The sequence below is a fragment of the Rhinolophus sinicus genome, linkage group LG01 (assembly GCF_036562045.2).
Source record: "Rhinolophus sinicus isolate RSC01 linkage group LG01, ASM3656204v1, whole genome shotgun sequence".
Classification (NCBI taxonomy): Eukaryota; Metazoa; Chordata; class Mammalia; order Chiroptera; family Rhinolophidae; genus Rhinolophus; species Rhinolophus sinicus.
The window spans coordinates 179,133,471-179,151,254 of NC_133751.1; the positions used below are offsets into that span (position 1 = coordinate 179,133,471).

The 17,784-nt window shown below is 38.4% G+C and overlaps 1 protein-coding gene across 2 annotated transcripts in view; it reads left to right on the forward strand.

The window, feature by feature from the left end:
* The first annotated feature begins 2,578 nt into the window (after positions 1–2,578).
* SGO2 (shugoshin 2) overlaps positions 2,579–17,784 on the forward strand; it is a 33,093-nt gene continuing 17,887 nt past the window's right edge. For both annotated transcript variants that reach the window (XM_019746475.2, XM_074339769.1), the window contains exons 1-4: positions 2,579–2,673; positions 10,280–10,414; positions 12,266–12,441; positions 13,286–13,363. In XM_019746475.2, coding sequence (XP_019602034.2) covers positions 10,282–10,414; positions 12,266–12,441; positions 13,286–13,363 — 387 coding nt within the window. In that variant the 5' untranslated portion in view covers positions 2,579–2,673; positions 10,280–10,281. The remainder of the gene's footprint in view (positions 2,674–10,279; positions 10,415–12,265; positions 12,442–13,285; positions 13,364–17,784) is intronic.

Here is a 17,784-nt window from a genome sequence, read left to right on the forward strand (position 1 = left end):
ATCAAAGAAAATAGAGATAGTTATTACAGTAAAGTAGCATAAAATACTGAAATGAACCTTTGTCTTTCTTTTGATTCTCCAGCTCAAAATGCCTTTCCTGAGTCTAGGTGGGAGGCCTCTCACTCCGAAGCTGAAAATGTCAGACACAGGCTGAAGGTTCAGAACTCCCTTGCAGCTAGGGCTTGCAGCTTATGATCCAGACCTAGCAAAAGGAACTAGTGATGCCCAGTAGCAGGGATGGGGGAACCACAGCACAGTCCTGCCACTTTTCCCAGAGACAGCCGCAGTGATGATTCCCGTGGCAGCACGTAGGGCTATTGCTGATTGTGCGAGATCAGTGGCTTCTTCAAAGGCTGAACAGTGGCTGGGTCCTTGTCTGCTGCCAAGGCCCCCTATTCCTGCCCATTTTGAAGCCCACATCGCTATCATTTCCGGAACTGCATTAAACCACCCATTGTCCTTTCCTGTTTCTGTCAGCCTGGGTTAGTTTTTCTTGGTGCAATTCAACCTGCCAGACAGATCAGGTGGTTTAATAAGACGTAAGTACACTATTTTTACTTTCTTTTATTAGTTTATTGATTTGCAGTATGTCTTCTACTGGGCATTCAGGGATGATTTTTCTTGGATGATTTTTGTTTTAGTAATGCTGAGATGTTAAAGAAGAATTTTGTTGTGTTGTTTGGCGGTTAGCCTTCCTCTTCTCCCTTTCCTTCTACCCCTTTATTAGTGTGGGGAGTGTGGGTTAGGATAATCAAATTTTAATTGACTGGAATCTACCTTTAGAGAGAGGAAATCAGACAACCAATGAGAATAAGAATAAAGAAAAATGAAGGGAGAGAAGCAAAACCAGTGCCTTGTGCAGGAGAGTAACACAACAGAACTGTGAGCTCATTTAATTTAATTGGTTTATTTTGTAGATAAGGAGCTTGCAACAAAGAACATACAACTAATGTGTATTCAAGATAAAATTAACTGCATCTTCACACTCCTAGTCCAGGCACCTGCCTCTATCCATTATACCAAAAAGCAAAAGACCCGAAAGCAATCTGAGATCAGGTTAAATTCAGCCCAATTAATTATACTTTTTAAGTTTATGGTTGTGTATGATAAGAATTTACATTTTCAAGAGCTTTTAGAATTTAAAAAGCACTTGGTTCATTAAATTCTCTCAACTTCTCTGAGATAAGATAATCAGCACTTTTTGAAAAAGAGATGTTGGCATTCTTGTCTTGATAAAATTTTTAACATCTTTCCTACCTCTGACTGCCCAGTCTCCCTCTTTCTATTTGTTTTGCTTTTGAAGTTATAGCTACAAAATGAGTCAGGAGGAAAGCAATATTAATGTATTTGAACAAAAGGGTCTGTTGATTGGGAACCATCATAAAAATATATTGGATGTTGCTATTAACCTCCATTTTACAAATGAGGAAACAAAAACTCAGAAAGATTAAGTGACTTGGAGAAAATTAAATAACCACTCAATGGCAGAGCCATGACATGGTTCATTTAAAAACAACACATAAGAAATATTGAGCATTTAATGTGTCAGGTTGGGTAAACAAGATATAGTGCTAGTTAACCCCTAGATAACCAGAAATTTCTATAACCAGTATATTACATTCTAAACCACTATTATTGAAGTTTGTACTGTACTATATGCTGTAACTTTAGCAGCTAGACCAAAATAAATACGTTTTGACTTACGTAAGATTCATGTAGCCAGATCTCTTTGGCGACTGATTTTGAAATATATTAGACTAAAAGGTCTAACTCAAAGTCATGTTTTGCTTCATTTCTCTGGATTCTCTAAAGAAAAATGGAAAGGTGTGAGCCTCGAATGTCCCTAAATGAACAAAATATTGACAAGAGTATGAAGTTGACTATATCATTATATAATCAATTATTAAACCCTAGATTTAACAGCCTATTTTTATTTTCAATCTAATGGCATACAAAAAGGAAATTTTATTCTCTGCATATAGTTTTTCCAAATTATTTGTATAGATTATGAAAGTCACTTGTGAAAGGAAACTAAGCTAATTCTCTTGGAACATAAAGTGCATAATAATATATATTTTTATGTATTTTGTGTATATTGTAAAATACTATTCTTGTACATGTAGCTAAAACAGACCATTAGCACAAGACCTAAATATTGATGAGATCCAGGATTTCCAAAGAAATTTCATTGCCTCTTTTTCCAAGTGAAAACTAAATAACGGTGCAGTCATCACAGGACAAAGACACAGAAGAAAAGGTAAGATGTGTGCTGGGAGTCTCACAATAGGTGTCATAAACAACAAAAACTTTCCAACAAACTGCAGGTGGCTGTCAGGCCTTTTAGACATCTGGTTGATAGAGATAGTTTTGTCAAAGGATCCTTTCCTTTTTCATCAGGCGGCAGTGCAGCCACCCGCGCTCAAGCCCCAGGGTGCCCCTTTCCCCACCGGCTGGGTCAGTTTGGTTCTCCTGGCCATGCCCCCTCCTGTCCTTCGCCTGGTCCCGCCCCTTTCACCTCCCACTTCCTGGTAACAGCGTTCTTTTGCACCGCCTTCTCGGGGCCTGATTGGCTAATGTGGCAAACGCCAACGGCTGCAGAGTTTAAACCTGAGCTTTGGCTGCGGGCGCCGGGCTCCGGGAGCTGAGCGGTGGTCTCTCCACGCTAAAAAAGCGGTAAGTCGGTGACGTCTGACACTTGGCGTGGCCTCCCCCTGCGTGGTGGGATCCGTGTCTTCCCCGGGCCGAACCTCCCGGCTCTGTCCTCCTGAGTCTTGGGTCAGGCGAACCCCCAGCGATCTGCGGTCAAGCCCATCCTCCGCCTTCAGGTGTCCGGAACCGGGGCCCCAGCGCCCTTTCCGGGGGGCTCGTTGGGAGAGTGCCTGGTTTGGATCTAAGTCGCTACCTCTTGTTTCTGGGGTTTGAACACCTGGCTGGTTGAGGGGAGCGAGCTGCCAGTTGAAAGGTCAGCTCCTTGAAGAAGGGATTTCTGTGTTTTGTGACTGCTCTACTCCCGTGTTTTAGAACAGTATCTATCCGGTTGTAGACGCTGAATAAAGACGAGTATCTGCTGAATGAACGTTAGTGACTGGCTACCCAAGTTCTTGAAGGAGCCTTCTCCTTTGGAGCGCTTCTTTAGCCACCTCTTGGCTGAAGGCGAAGAGGTGGTGGCAGACTGGGAGGAACTTGGAACTCGGTGTGTCTCGATGTATAGGCAGGATTTCGGTAGGGAATAGGAACGATGAGTTTTCTAGAGAAGGGATCCAATTCAGGAAAATCGGAGGTGGAACTGAGTATTTCTGATTTAGAGATAGCTGAGATGCTGGCCAGAAAAGAGATGCAGGGTAATAACGGTACTATTAGTGAGTGCTGGCTATGTGCCAGATCCAATACTAGGCACTGTATACACGTTGGCTTATTTATTTCCTATAATTGGGATGCCCTTATTTTCTATAATTTTCTACATCTGGAAATTGAGACTTAGAGATCACATAGCTATGAAATGTTGGATGAAATGTTGGAACTGGGACTCCAACACAGCCCAACCACTATTTATAATACCTCAATTTCTGTATAGTAAGTCACCCTGGAATGGTAGTCCAGGGTCCTGGCTTTGGCTCCTAAAGTGGTAAGTGGTCAGGTTGTTAAAGTGGAGGGTGACAGGGCAATGTGAAGGAAGGCTCTGATTTCTGGCATGAGCATTTGGGTGGGTGCTTGGTGATTGATCGGTAGTGCCATTTATTAACGTAGGGAACTAAGAACTGACTTATTTGGGAGGGCTGTTCAGCTGTGGTTTCCTAATTAAGTGAGATTTGATCTTCCTGACTGGATTTTTTTTAGAAATGGACAAGATTTCTGTGTTACCGTAGGATCCCTTTCAGGTGTGTGAGATGCAACAATTTGCATGCAGTTTCTGTGTGTGCTTATGTTTTACTACCCGGGGGATAGATGATGATCTTTATTATTACTTGAAGTTTCTTTTAGGCAAAACTTTTAGAAGAAGCATCGAGCATCGAGTGTTGGAAGGTTCCTGGTTCAGTTTCTTCCCCATTCAGAAATTTCTTCTAAAACCATCTTGCCATTATTTGCTTGATGTTTCTTAACATCTGCTTAACACTTTCAAAGAAGACTCATTCTAATATTGGACACTTTTTACTATTTAAAATTTATTCTATTTATCCATTGTCATTTCTCAAAAAATGTTTCTGCAGTAGCTGCCATGTGCATTTTCTAGGCACTGAGGGTACAGATACAAACAAATCTGATAAAAAATCCATGCCCTCATGGAACTTACATTTTAGAAGTAGAAGACAGACAATAAATAAGAAAATTATGTAACTTTGTGTTAGACATTAAGTCAATAGAGGAAAGGGGTGCGATTTGAAATCGTTTGGTCTGGGAAAGCTCACTAAGAGAGTGACGTTTGAGCAAAGACTTGAAGGAAGCGAGCAAACCCTGTGATTATTTGAAGGAGCAGTTGATACAAAGGAAAAGGGGATGCAAAGGTTCTGCCGATGGGAGCATGCCACGGTGGCCAGTATGGCTGGAGCTTACTGAGCAAAAGGAAGAGCAGTGAGGAGGTCAGAGAGGTACTGATGGAGAACTGGGGAAGGGAAGTGTCGAATCCTGTAGTACTTAGAGGATTATGACTTCAGTCTTAAGCAAGATGGAAAGCCACTGGAGGGTTTTTAACAGAGGAGTGACATGAATTTACTTAAGTTCTAAAAGGATCGTTTCGGTTCCTGGGTTGAGAATAAATAGGGGTGGAGGTAGAAGCAGGGACACCACTTATTTAGTAGTAGCAATGATGTATAAGAGAGAATGGCAACGTGGATCAGAGTGGTAGCTGTAGAAATAGTGGTAAGGGGCCCACGTGGCGATGTTGTGAAAGTCAGACCAGCATGATTTATGATAGAGTAGATGAGGAATGGGAAAGAAGAGGTTTCTGACCTGACCAACTAGGTTGGAGTTGCCATTAAGTGAGAGGGAGAGGACACAGTGAAACTGATTTGGGTGGAGGGAGTGGGCGTGGAGATTCATATTAGAAATCGAATTTGGATGTGAGGAGTAGGCAATTATATGAATAAATCTGGAGTTGATGAGGGATATGAATTTGCAAGTCATCAGCGTTTAGATTTAAAAGCCAGGACACTGGATGATAGCCCCAAAAGTGTATATGTAAATAGAAAATAGATGAGACCCCAGTACTGAAATCTGGGGCACTCCAATAGCAAGAGGTTAGAGAGCTGAAGAATAACCAGCAGAAGGGACTTAGAAGAAGTGGTTCATGAGGAAGGAGAACACCCAGGAAGGAGAATGTGGTGTTTTGGAAGCCAGCTAAAGAAAGTATTTCAAAGAGAGAATGATCAGATATTAAATACTGCTCATAGAGCAAGTAATATGAGAAATGGACCTTGACTTGTGTGTTTGATTTAGCAACAGCAATCTAGTGACGTTGAGTCAGTTTGCATACAGTAGTGATGGGAGCAAAAACTCAATTGGAGTGGATGGATCAGGAGAGAAAGGGAGGGTTTCATTTTTATGGCTGAGTAATATGGAATGTTTTCTATTGTATATATGCACCACATCTTCCTTATCCAGTCATCTATTGATGGGCACTGAGGTTGCTTCCATATCTTGGCTATTGTAAATAACGCTGCAGTGACCATAGGGATGCATGTATCTTTTCAAATTAGTGTTTTGGATTTGTTTGTGTAAATACCCAGAAGTGGAATTGCTGGGTCAAAGGTAGTTCTAGTTTTAATTTTTTGAGGAACCTCCATATGGTTTCCATAGTGGCTGCACCAATCTGCAATCCCACCAGCAGTGCCTGAGGGCTCCCTTTTCTCCCCATCTATGCCAACACTTGTTTTTTGATTTATTGATGACAACTATTCTGACAGGTGAGAGGTGATGTCTCATTGTGGTTTTAATTTGCATTTCTCTGATGATTAGTGACATTGAGCATCTTTTCATATGTTTACTGGCCATCCGTATGTCCTCTTTGGAGAAATGTCTATTCAGGTCCTCTGCCCATTTTTTAATTTATCAGATGTATCATTGGTGAATATCTTCTCCCATTCATTAGAATGTCTTTTCCTTTTTATTGATGAAATCTTAACCATTTGTGACAATATGGATGGACCTGCAGAGTATTATGCTAAGTGGAATAAGTCAGACAGAGAGAGACAAATGCCATATGATCTCACGTATATGTGGAATCTAAAGAACAAAATAAACAAACAAGCAAAAATAGAAACAGACTCATAGATATAAACCATCAGTTTGTTCAGATAACCATCAGATAACCTCAGTTTGTTCTCTATATTTGTGTTTGTTCTCTGTATCACCAGGAGTTGGGGGCCTGGTGAAACAGTTAAACAAAGCGATTAAGAAGCACAAATTGGCAATTACAAAATAGTCACGGGAATGTAAATGTACAGCATAGGGAATAATATTATAGCGTAGTCAATAATATTTTAATAAGTATGTATAATGCCAGATGGGTACTAAACTTATAGGGGGGAATCACTTCATACATTATATAAATGTCTAAGCACTATGCTGTACACCTGAAACTAATATAAAATAACATTGAATGTCTACTATAATTGAAAAATAAATTAATTAATAATAAGTAATAAAAAAAGAAAGAATGGGAGGGGTTGAATTGGGGACAGCAAGTATAGACAACTCTTTAAAGGAGTTTTGCTCTAAAGGGAAACAGAAATAGGGTAGTAACATTCCAGCAGCAAGAGATGACTTGTATTTTCTTAAATGTTCTGTTTTCATGCATTTATACATGCCATTTCTTTTTTTCTGGAACACCTTTGTTAATCTTGATACCTGACAAAAGTCTCCAGTTTTAAGACTTATTTACTCATTCAACAAGTATTTACTATGTTCATATTATTTTTGCCACACACTGTTCTGTGAGTTGGGCAATATATCAGTGAATAGAACAGACAAAAATCTTTGACCTTACAAAGTAAATTCTAGTTGGGGAAGACAGACAATAAGTAAATTCTATAGTGTATTAGATAGTGATTTAAATGCTGTGGAAAAAGTAGAGAAGGGTAAGAGCTATGGGACATGGGAGGGGAAGGAGCTACAGTTGTGAATGGCCTCACTGCGAAGGTGACATTTGAACCAAGACTTGAAGGAGAAGAGTGAATGGGCCATTTGTGTATCTGGAGGAAGAGCTTTCTCTGTAGAGAGAATAACCAACCAAGGACCTGAGGCTGAAGAATGCCTGATGGATGCCAGGAGTAGTGAGATCTTGGTGACCAATGTGTCCTGAAGGCAGTGGGTTACGGGGGAGGCAGAGGAGTTCAAATTAGAGGAATGGGAAGAGGAGATGGTGGACGGACTTCCAGACCATTGTAAGGACTTTGGCTTTTACTCTGAGAGATAATGGGAACCATTGGAGAGTTTTAGATTGTATAGACCAATAAAAACACTTGAATGAGGGCAGGCGTGGAAGTAGGGGGATAAGAGGCTGTGACAGTAATTCAGGTGAGACATGTCAGTGCCTTAGGCTAAGTTGGTAGCAGTGGAGGTACTGAGAAGTGGTCAGATTCTAAGTGTATTGTGAAGGTAAAGTGGGAGTGAGGATTTTGGCCAGAGCAACTGGAAGGATGGAGTTGCTATTGGCTGAAATGGAGACAGCTCTATGAGTGCAGCAGGTTTGGGCAGTTTAAGTTTGATACGCCTGTTTTCATTATGCAAGTGGAACTGTGAGTAGACGACTATGTGTATATGAATCCAGGGAAGTCCAGGAAAGAGTTAAACTGAGGACATAGGTTTTTGAGTTCTTGGCTAGGTGGTATTTTAGCCGTGACTATGAAATCACCAAAGGAATGAGTGTAGACAGAAAGGCGATCCAAGGAGATAGCCTATTAAAGTCTGGAAGCATCTGTAAAGGAAACTGAGAAGGATCAGCCAGTTAGGGAGGGAGAGAAAAAGCCAGGAGGCTGGTGTTCTGCAAGCCAAGGAAAGATAGTTTTTGAGAAAGAAGGAGAAATTAACCGTATCAAATGCTGCTGATAGATCAGGTTAGGTGGGAACTGAGAAATGACCATTGTTAGGTTTAGCAGTGTGGCGGACCTTAGAAACTTTCGCAAAAGCAGTTTTGATGGAGTAATTGGAGTGAAAGCCTGAGTGAAGTTGGTTTATGAGAGAATTGGCAACTATGAGTATAGAACAATTCTTTCAAGGAGTTTTGCTGTGAAGGGTTGCAGAAAAATGGAGTAGTACTCTGAGAATGCAGCGGGAACAAGACAGGGTTATTTGAGGTGAAGGAAGCAGCAGTGTGTCTGTATGTTGATGAGAATGATCCAGTGGAGAAAGAAACGACCCAGAATGATCCAGTAGAGGAAAGAATTGTTGGAGTTACGCTTTTGAGGAGGCAGGAAGGCATGAGATCCAGTGCATGGACCTCTAAGTAAGGCACGCTTGGCCTGAGAAGGATAGTTTACCCATGATAATGTGAGAGAAGACAAGTGCACAGATGCGGAGGATAATGGGTAGGTAATTGTAATGGGAGAGCCCTCCACAGGGTGCTTCAGTGTTCTCAGAGTAACAGGGAGCCAGGACAGGCAATTATCAACTAAGAGGCTGGCAGTTGGCAATAGCACTGAGGGGTAAGAGATATTAGAGTCTGATGACATTTTATTCAAGCTGGAGGACGAATAGTCTGCAAGCATGAATGCAGTGCATCCTTGAGGAGGCGATGGGGAAACAAAGGCCACCACCTGACAGGAATGCAGGAGAATCCACTCCCCCTAGGAGAAGCTGCTGGTTCAAGCAGATGAGAGGAATGTTTAGGAAAGAGATTGAGGCTAGAGGTCTGGATGATGGTGGATGGTAAATTCCAAAGGACTTCATGAGTTGGGCAAGAGTGAGATATGGAGACTTGATTCATTTCCTGTAGCTGCTGTAACAAATGACCACAAACTGGGTGGTTTCAAAAAACAGAAATGTATTTTCTCACAGTTCTGGAGGCCAGAAGTCCAAAGTCAGTATCGCTGAGCTGAAATCAAGGTGTCTGCAGGGCTGTATTCCCTCTGGAAGCTCCTGGGGAGGATCCATTCCTTGCCTCTTTCAGCTTCTGGTGGCTGCCAGCAATCTTTGGCTTCTGGCCACATCACTCCAATGTCTGCCTCTTTCCTGTAAGGACGCTACTGATGTCATTTGGGGGCCTACCTATGTAATCCAGGATACTCTCTCCATCATAAGATCCTTAATCACATCTGTAAGGACCCTTTTCCACATTAAGTTTCAAATGACATGAATTAAGACCTGATATCTTTGGGGGGGGGGGGCATTTTTCAGCCTACCCGCAGGACCGAATGAGGGATGTACAGAGCTGGAGAGGATTAGGGTGAGGGAGATGAGGGTGACCCTGGAGGCTGGGGGTTCTTGTGGTGATTGACATAAAGAGCAGAGTGAGATTAGGCCTGTGGACTTGAGGTACGTAGTGGTGGAGGGGCTGAGAATTGGGGGTTACGCAGGTGCTGGTAACGGAGTTTCTTCAGATCTCTGCAGATGGAGGCAAGGAGGCTTGGGGAAGGGAGGGGCTTGGGAGGTTGGTCTTGTCCAAGTACATGGCTCAATATCACCTGTACCAAGTAAAATCTTTTCTGATCCTTTTCCCTAGCCCAGGTAGAGTTAATCACTTTCTGAACTTTGTGTATTATATCCATTATTCTTGTCCTATTAGAATGTGATTATCTTCTTGTTTCCACTATTATATTTTCAGGTCTAATAGACCATAACTCTGATAGACAAATAGGTAAGTTTAAGATTTCCTGCTGATTCCTCTGACACCACCGCCACCCCACCCCAGTAAGATTAGGTACAGCTCTTCTGTGCATATCTAAGATTATACTTCTTACATTGTATTAAAACAGTGCCTATACCCATGTTGGGTTATGCATTCCTATACAACCATATCATTTCCTGTCCCCAGCCTAGCCTAGCTCCTGGCACACATATAAGAGCATAGGTTTAAATGAAAAAACAGAGTCATTTACCAATTTGGATTCTACTTTAAACCACTTTTGATTACATTCATACTTTCAGATTTTATACAAAGGGTTTTGTAAATACTTATGTACAAATTATATCATTTAAGTTATGATTGTTACTTTTTTAGAATAAGTTTATCAATTGCCCTTTTTTCTTTTATTAATCAATACTATGATTTCTTTCTCTCTCCCTCCCTCCCTCCCTTTCTTCCTTTTTTTTCATTCCTTCATTTTTTTTTTTTTTTTTTCTTCAGTGATGGAGTACCCAGTGACAGAAACTGGCTCACTTTTTACCTCAGGAATTAAGAGACATGTGAAAGACAAAAGAATTTCAAGGACTGCTAAGTTGAATGTTTCTCTTGCTTCAAAAATCAAAACAAAAATAATAAGTAAGTGCATTGTCATTAGTTTTAAAGTATACTCACGTTTTTATTTGTCCCTGGAGAATTAATAGAGTATTTTGTACTTTATTTTATCAAGTCTAGAAAATGACTATTTTTGTTAACTGATACTTTTTTCCCTTTCAGTCCTTCCTACCTCCTTCAAATCCTGTTAGTTGAATGGTTATGATGATTTACGCTCAGTGGTGACAGCTGAATTTTCAGCAGTGAGGCTGGTATAGCCCAAGGCAGCTACCTCCTATACTGCAAGAAAAATGCCAATGTGACATTCCTAGAAAAGAGCTGGAAAAAGTGATTGTTCTGGCATGCTGTAGCAATTTGATGATGGGCAATCTAGAGGTGGTTGGCCCAGATAGGGGGTGATTTTATATAGCCAGAGCATATCATGAGGACACTGAGCATTTTAGGGATGGGGTTTCATGGATTCTGGGGCTAAGATGTCTGAAGGGTGTGAGAGAGAGAGAGAGTGCGAGAAGAGAGAGAGAGAGAGAGAGAGAGAGAGATTAAGAAAAGCTCTCCAAGCTAAATTTTCATTACTTTAGAAAATATCTCAGCGTTTCATGCCCATCTTAGCAGGAGCAGGACAGGTTTCCTGATATAACCCCTGGAAAGGGTAACTGTGCCTTGTGAATAGCCGAACCTTCTGAGTATCTTTAATCACAAGGTTGCCCCTACCCAGGTCCCTAGGGCCATGCGATGTAGTAGCCCACCTCCTATTGTGGCTTTGTCCTGTTCTCTATGGTGGGACCATTGCACACTCACTGTTATGAAGGAATATACTGAGTTTGAGGAGTGCAACGGGAAAACATTATTATCCTTTACCTTCTGGAAGTCCTAAACTGGTTCTACTCTATTTCCATTTGCTATGTCAAAGGTGGCTGTCTGAAACTTCTTTCTCTATACCAAAGATAAAGTACTCTTTTGGACCCTGTTTTTTAGATGCCCAGACTTTGCCTGAGTATTTTAAAAATATTATTACTTTTATAAACATTGTATCTACTTATACTTTATTCTTTGGGATATGTTTTTGAATAGTGGCATGTAAATCAAAATTATGAAACTACAAGTATGCCGTAAGTGTACAAAAGGAACATACTATATTTAAGGTGAGTTTTACCAAGGAATTCACAATTAAGTTTCTTTGCTAACAGAAAAACATTTCTGATTTAAATTATGTTTGCATAGTGCTTATAAAGAGAAGGGGTCAGGTTTAGATTGTAACAGATGCCTACATATGAGAGGCAGGATATTTGGGGTGGAGGTAGACTATCCCACAGGGTTCATTCAGATGGTCTAGCCAATGTCTTAGTAAGCATGCTCCCTTTCACTCAAGGTTTTGAAAACTGGTCTTTGGGAGCACTGACTAATTGGTTCAGTTCTGAAGCCACAGAATCTGGCTTTCAATTTTTCACAGATTGTCTATCCTAATTGCTATGGGACATCTCCAGTTAGAAATACAGGATCAGCTTCTCCATTCTCCCTCCTAGTCAGAGATAGAAAGGAAGCTAGGGCAACAGGTATTAAGATTTTAATTTTTGTGACTGATCTAATTATCTAGAATGCTGTGTCTATACTAGAATCCTAGTATTATTCCTAACTGTATTCACAAACATTCTGCATTTCTCGCGTCTCTTGTTTATCATCTTCTACCTAGCTTTCAGTTCCAAACTGTAAGTGCATTTTTTTCAAAACTGCATCTGTATTGTCATTCTCTTCTTTTCCAACCTGCAGTTAAAACTTACAAAGTGAAATACATTTTGTCTAAAGTGGTTTCATTAAGGAATATGAAAATTTATTGTGGTATATGCTCAATATTAACTATTAAAATTTTTTTTACAGACAATTCTTCTATTTTCAAAATATCTTTAAAGCACAACAACAGGGCATTAGCTCAGGCTCTTAGTAGAGAGAAAGAGAATTCTCGAAGAATTACAACTGAAAAGATGTTATTGCAAAAAGAAGTGGAGAAACTGAATTTCGAGAACACATTTCTTCGCCTAAAGCTAAATAATTTGGTATGGAAACTATATTGTGCTTGAATTCTAAATTATAATTAAAATCTTAACTAAATTATTATAGAAGCTCTAAAAATGTTTTTCAAATCTCCAATTATTGCAAAAAAAATATTGAAAGAGTGTGCTATGTTAATGGGCAAACTAATAAAACAGGTGTCTTAAGTCTCCATTGTAAATGTGTACTTGTGGCTCTGCTAACTAGTATAATACTTTGCTCACCATTTGATTGATTATCATAAGCAAAGCTTGGTTCATTAATACATTTTAACAAGGTGAATGTAATTCTTTCAGTGAATTGAAAGGAGGGGAGTTCCCAGACTATTTGTATTCTCCTTTAATCCCAGCATTTCATTGGACAAACAGATTGGAGGTTGTAGTAGTTGCTTTTCCTTCCAATTTCCAACCCTGTCCATAGACAGGGCGGTAAGACCCCATGATTTGCTACGCTGCAACTATAGATCTAATTCTAAAATGAGTAAAAATTAATTTAAAAATGGAAAAATGACTGGCAGCACTTGAGGGTAAAATTCCTATAGCTGACAAACTATGTTCACTTGCCATGTAATGTATTATTAATATTATTATAAGAAGATACAAAATTTTCCTTGGTAGGAAACTTTATGAGTAATAGTTCAAAAGCATTCAAAATGTGTGTGTTTATATGTGTGTGTGTGTGTATTTGAACTATACAGTGTAGCACCATTTTATTTAGCTTAATGTGATCTAGTTTTTGGCCCCATGTAATTTTCTAAGTCTTCTCAACTGATGTTATTCATTAATGTATGATATAAAGTCCAAATCTTAATTGATTAAAAAGGGTCTTTCTTTTTTTTTACACATGCAGAATAAAAAGCTTATAGAAATAGAAGCACTCACGAACAATAACTTGATAACTGCAATTGAAATGAGCACTCTTTCTGAGGTAAGTAGAATTTGTGTGTAAGTAGTGTAATTTTTCAGTATTACTGAGAATACTGGAGATTAGTTAAGTAGCATCAAGGTTAGAGATTTATGCCATAAACTTTCGGCAAAGTAATGATGATAATATTAATTTTAAAGGGACAATAGCACATAATCGTTTGGTATAATTGGTTATTGAAATTTTTATATAAAATTTAGGTTTTGATTAAGAGTAACACAGGATTATACAGCTCAGTAGAACATAATGGCCTCTAAACAGACTAAAAAGCGTAAAAGATATAAGTAGAAAGGTAGTATTTCAAATTAGGGAAGAATTTGTATTAACAAAAAAAGATGGACATAATTAAAAATCTGTTTGAGGAAAAAAATTGAGGCAGATGCTACTTTATACCATTCTCTAAAATAAACTTTAGATGAATTTACATGTAAAAAAATGAAATCATGTAAAATCAGAAGAAATTACAAATGAATTCACATTATGTAGGAGAGGCCTCTCTATACATAGAAACCATAAAGGAAGCTAGTGATGGATTTTCTAAAAATAATTTTTTTAGAAGGCTAAAAATCATAAAGATGAAAGGTAAATTGCAGACTGGGAAAATTAAACATGGCTTATAAAGCATTAATATTAATATTTAAAGAGCTTTTCTAGCATGAGGATAATAAAATCAATAGAAAAATCAGGAAGCAAGAAGGACCAAATATTAATGAAATTAACTCAGTTATCTAAATAGGAAAACTAATTGTTGAAGGAATAACTAATGAGAAGGCAAAATATATATGATACATAAACTAAAAAAAGATTAGTAAAGTCCCAATTGTAGATAAATTTCTTGATTGAATCTGGGGGCAGTTTAATGCTTTAGAGGGTAGCATTTTCAATGTGATTGCCCATATTTAGATCCCAGCTCTGCTGCTTTCTGGTTCTGTGACCTTGACCTTAAATTCTTTGACCCTCGGTATCCTCATCTGCATGGTGTGGATAATGGTAGTGTATCTACAAAGGGTTAGTGTAAGTGGTTCATGTGGCCAGCGTGTGTCCTGACAATAAGGTAAGTGCAATAACTATTAGCTAGCATTACTTTTTATTGTGTATGTATTTTCCTGTGTTTTCTAAATTTCTGCATATCACTCCTTTTAGAAACTTTAAAAAGTCATTTGTAAGTCTCTTAAATGCATAGTCTTTGTAGTAGGAAGATAATGAACTCTGTCAACCTATGTAGTCAGTGGTTAGCTCCTTATCAGAATGTTTATAAAAGCTAGCCAATGAGTAGGTATTTTAGTGTCTAGCTTAATCCACACTTGGATGAAGAAAGGATTTGTGTAAAAGTTCCTGTGGAATAATGTTTCCAAAAGGTGTCGTTGCTAACATTACAAGTTTGATACCTAGGACAAGCAGTGAGCAGAGGTGTGCCTTATACATTTAGCACCCTCTAAGGAAAAGAGATGCTTTTCACTGTGTGGGTGGGTAGGGGGAGTCTGGGAGGGGGGCTTTGTTTTGCTGAACAGCTTGCAGGGCTGAATCGAATTGCCCTGAATCAATTAATAAGACTAGAATCATATTTAGCAGTGTAAAGGGAAGTGTAAAGTCAGTACTAGAATTGACTTGGAGAATAAGAGAAAGAAGCTAATTGGCAAGATGTAGAAGGGGGAGGGGTCACACCATCCATCCATCCCTCAAGGAACTTTGGAGAACAGATAGCCCTAAAAACATTGCTCAACTGTCTGTTGTGAGTTATGTGATGTAAAGCTCTGTCCCTTCATTGGCTCTTTAAAAAATCTTTAGTAGAGTTATGTATTCATCCATGTTTTCAAATATATTTGCATAGAGTTGCTATATATTATTTTTTAAATTTTGTGTTGTGCTTCCCCAGTTGATTAATTTTGTGTATTTGGGCTTTTCCCTGTCCCCCTCGCCCACCCCAACTAGGTTAGGTGGTTGTGGTTTTTCTTTTCTTTTAAAAGAGCCATCTTTTGGATTTAATTTGGAGTTCTACTACTTTAGTGTTTCAAAATTACAAATTTTTGTTCTTATCTTTAGTAGTACTTTCTTCTGCTTTCTGTAGTTAATTTTGTTTTTACCTTTCTAACTTTGAGTCAGATGCTTATTTCATTTATTTTTCATTCTTAACTGTAGGTAAGGTGTTATTTCTCTCATACTGCTCTTAAGATTTTTGTCTTTGTCTTTAGTTTTGAGAAATTTGACTACTATTGCTGTCTTGGCATGGATTGCTTGGAATTTATCCTTTTTGGGGTTCACTCAGTTTGAATATGCAGATTGATTTCTTTTGCCCCATTTGGGTCATTTTCAGCCATTATTTCTCCAAAACTTTTTTGGCCCTGCCTTCTTTCTCCTCTCCTACTCAGATGCTTTTTGTATGGCTCTATTTGGAGAACTTGAAGAGGGCTGAGATCAGCATCTGGATTTAGGAAAAGTGAAAACTAGGATAAATTGATGCAGAAGCTGAAGGATGAAGGGTCAGCATATAACTTTAGTGTTCATTTTTTTGGACTTTTTATTAACAGACTAACTTTTATTGGTTTTCGAAATTTCTTTCTGTTTTGGGGGAAGGACGATGGGTAATACAGAGTGGTTCTAATATCAGAACAATATAAAAAAGTATCGAATGACGTCTCACATGTGCTGCTGTTCTGCCTCTGGCTACTTTGTTCTCCATTCTCCTCTCCCCACACCTTCTACACAGGTAACTGCTTTCATTTGTTTCTTTATATTAAAATAAAACATACAAGTATAAATATTTTCTTAATTTTCTTTCTTATACAAAATATAGCATTCTATACTAACTTTTTTTTAATATGATAGATCCTGAGATCTCTCCATATGATTAAAGGGAATGCTTCCTCATTCTTTTTGTGCTGCTTAGAATAGACTTCTCATCTACTAAACTGGGCTCCTGTTGGACCCTTGAGTTGTCTTTTACTGTTGGCTCGAGATGCAGAAATGTTATCTTCCATGTTAAAAAGAAAAGAGAAGAAAAGAAAACCTTGCACTCTACTTATAGCACCCTACCAGCTCCTATCTCATTTTCCTCCTTACCTTTATTGCAAAACTCATTTTTAGCACCTATCGTAATGATCATATGGTCTTTTTTTTCAGGTGTATTAATATGACAACTTATTTAGTAGTAGCTTTCCTGATTTTGCAATTCTGGAATAAACTTCAGAAACAATTTATTTTTCTTTTAATGTGCTGCTCAATTCTTTTTTGCCAGTATTTTGTTTAGGAATTTTTTATTGTCAGTCAGAAGTGAGGTTTCTTTGAAGTTTTCTTTTGTACTGTCTTTAGGCATTGATAAAAATGTTATATACCCTAAACTCATAAAAAGAATTTGGATGTTTTCTTTTTCCTATGCTCTGAAAAAATGACATAGTATTAGAATTATTTTTTCTTTAAAAGTTTCATAGAAGTCTTCTGTAAAACCTGGACCTAGGTCTTTCTTGGTGGAAGTGGTTGTTCTTTGTTAATTTAAATAAACAAATAATTAGGAAATTTTCTTTCTCTCTTTTGTGGTTAGTTTTATTCATTTTTATTTTCTAGAAAATTATGTATTCATCCATGTTTTCAAATATGTTTGCATAGAGTTGCTATATGTTATTTTTTAAATTTTGTGTTGTGCTTCCCCAGTTGATTAATTTTGTGTATTTGGGCTTTTCCTCTTTCTCCTCTCCTTCTGGGACTCCAATGACCTGAATGTTGTATCTTTCGTTATAGTCCCACATATCCCTGATTCTCTGTTAACTCATTTTCAATCTCTTCTCTCTTGCTCAGATTGGGTACTTTCTATTGCTCTCTCTTCAGGTTCACAGATTATTTCCCCCTTCTGTCTTCTCTTTTTTGCTGTTGAGTTTTTAATTTATTTTATTTTAGTTATTATATTTTTCAGTTTTAAATTTCCATTTAGTTTTCCTTTATATCACCTATTTATTTGCTGAAACTTTGTTTCTTTGTAGTAATTGCTTATTGAAGCACTTTTATGATAGTTGCTTTAAAATGCTTGTTACATAATCCCAATGAATGTATATGTCATCTTGGTGTTAGTGTCTGTTGATTTTTGTTTTACATTCAAATTTAGTTTTTCTAATTCTTGGTGCAAAGAGTTATTTTTTATTATATCTTGAACATTTTAGGTATTATATTATGAGACTCCAAATCTTGTTTAAACCTGTTTTAGCAGCTTCTCTCTGACACTGCCTATGGTAAAGGGAAATGCCACTTACTGCCAAGTGGGGGTCAAAGTTTAGGTTCCCCCACTCCGTCTTTCTTGACACCCTGGTGGGGAGGGGTTTCTCCGAACTGAAGGATGGGGCTGGGAAGTCAGGCTGACACCACCGTGTGCCTCATGACTTTTATGGCCTCCATTGACACCAGGATTGGGGGAAAATTGAAGGGGGTGGTTATTA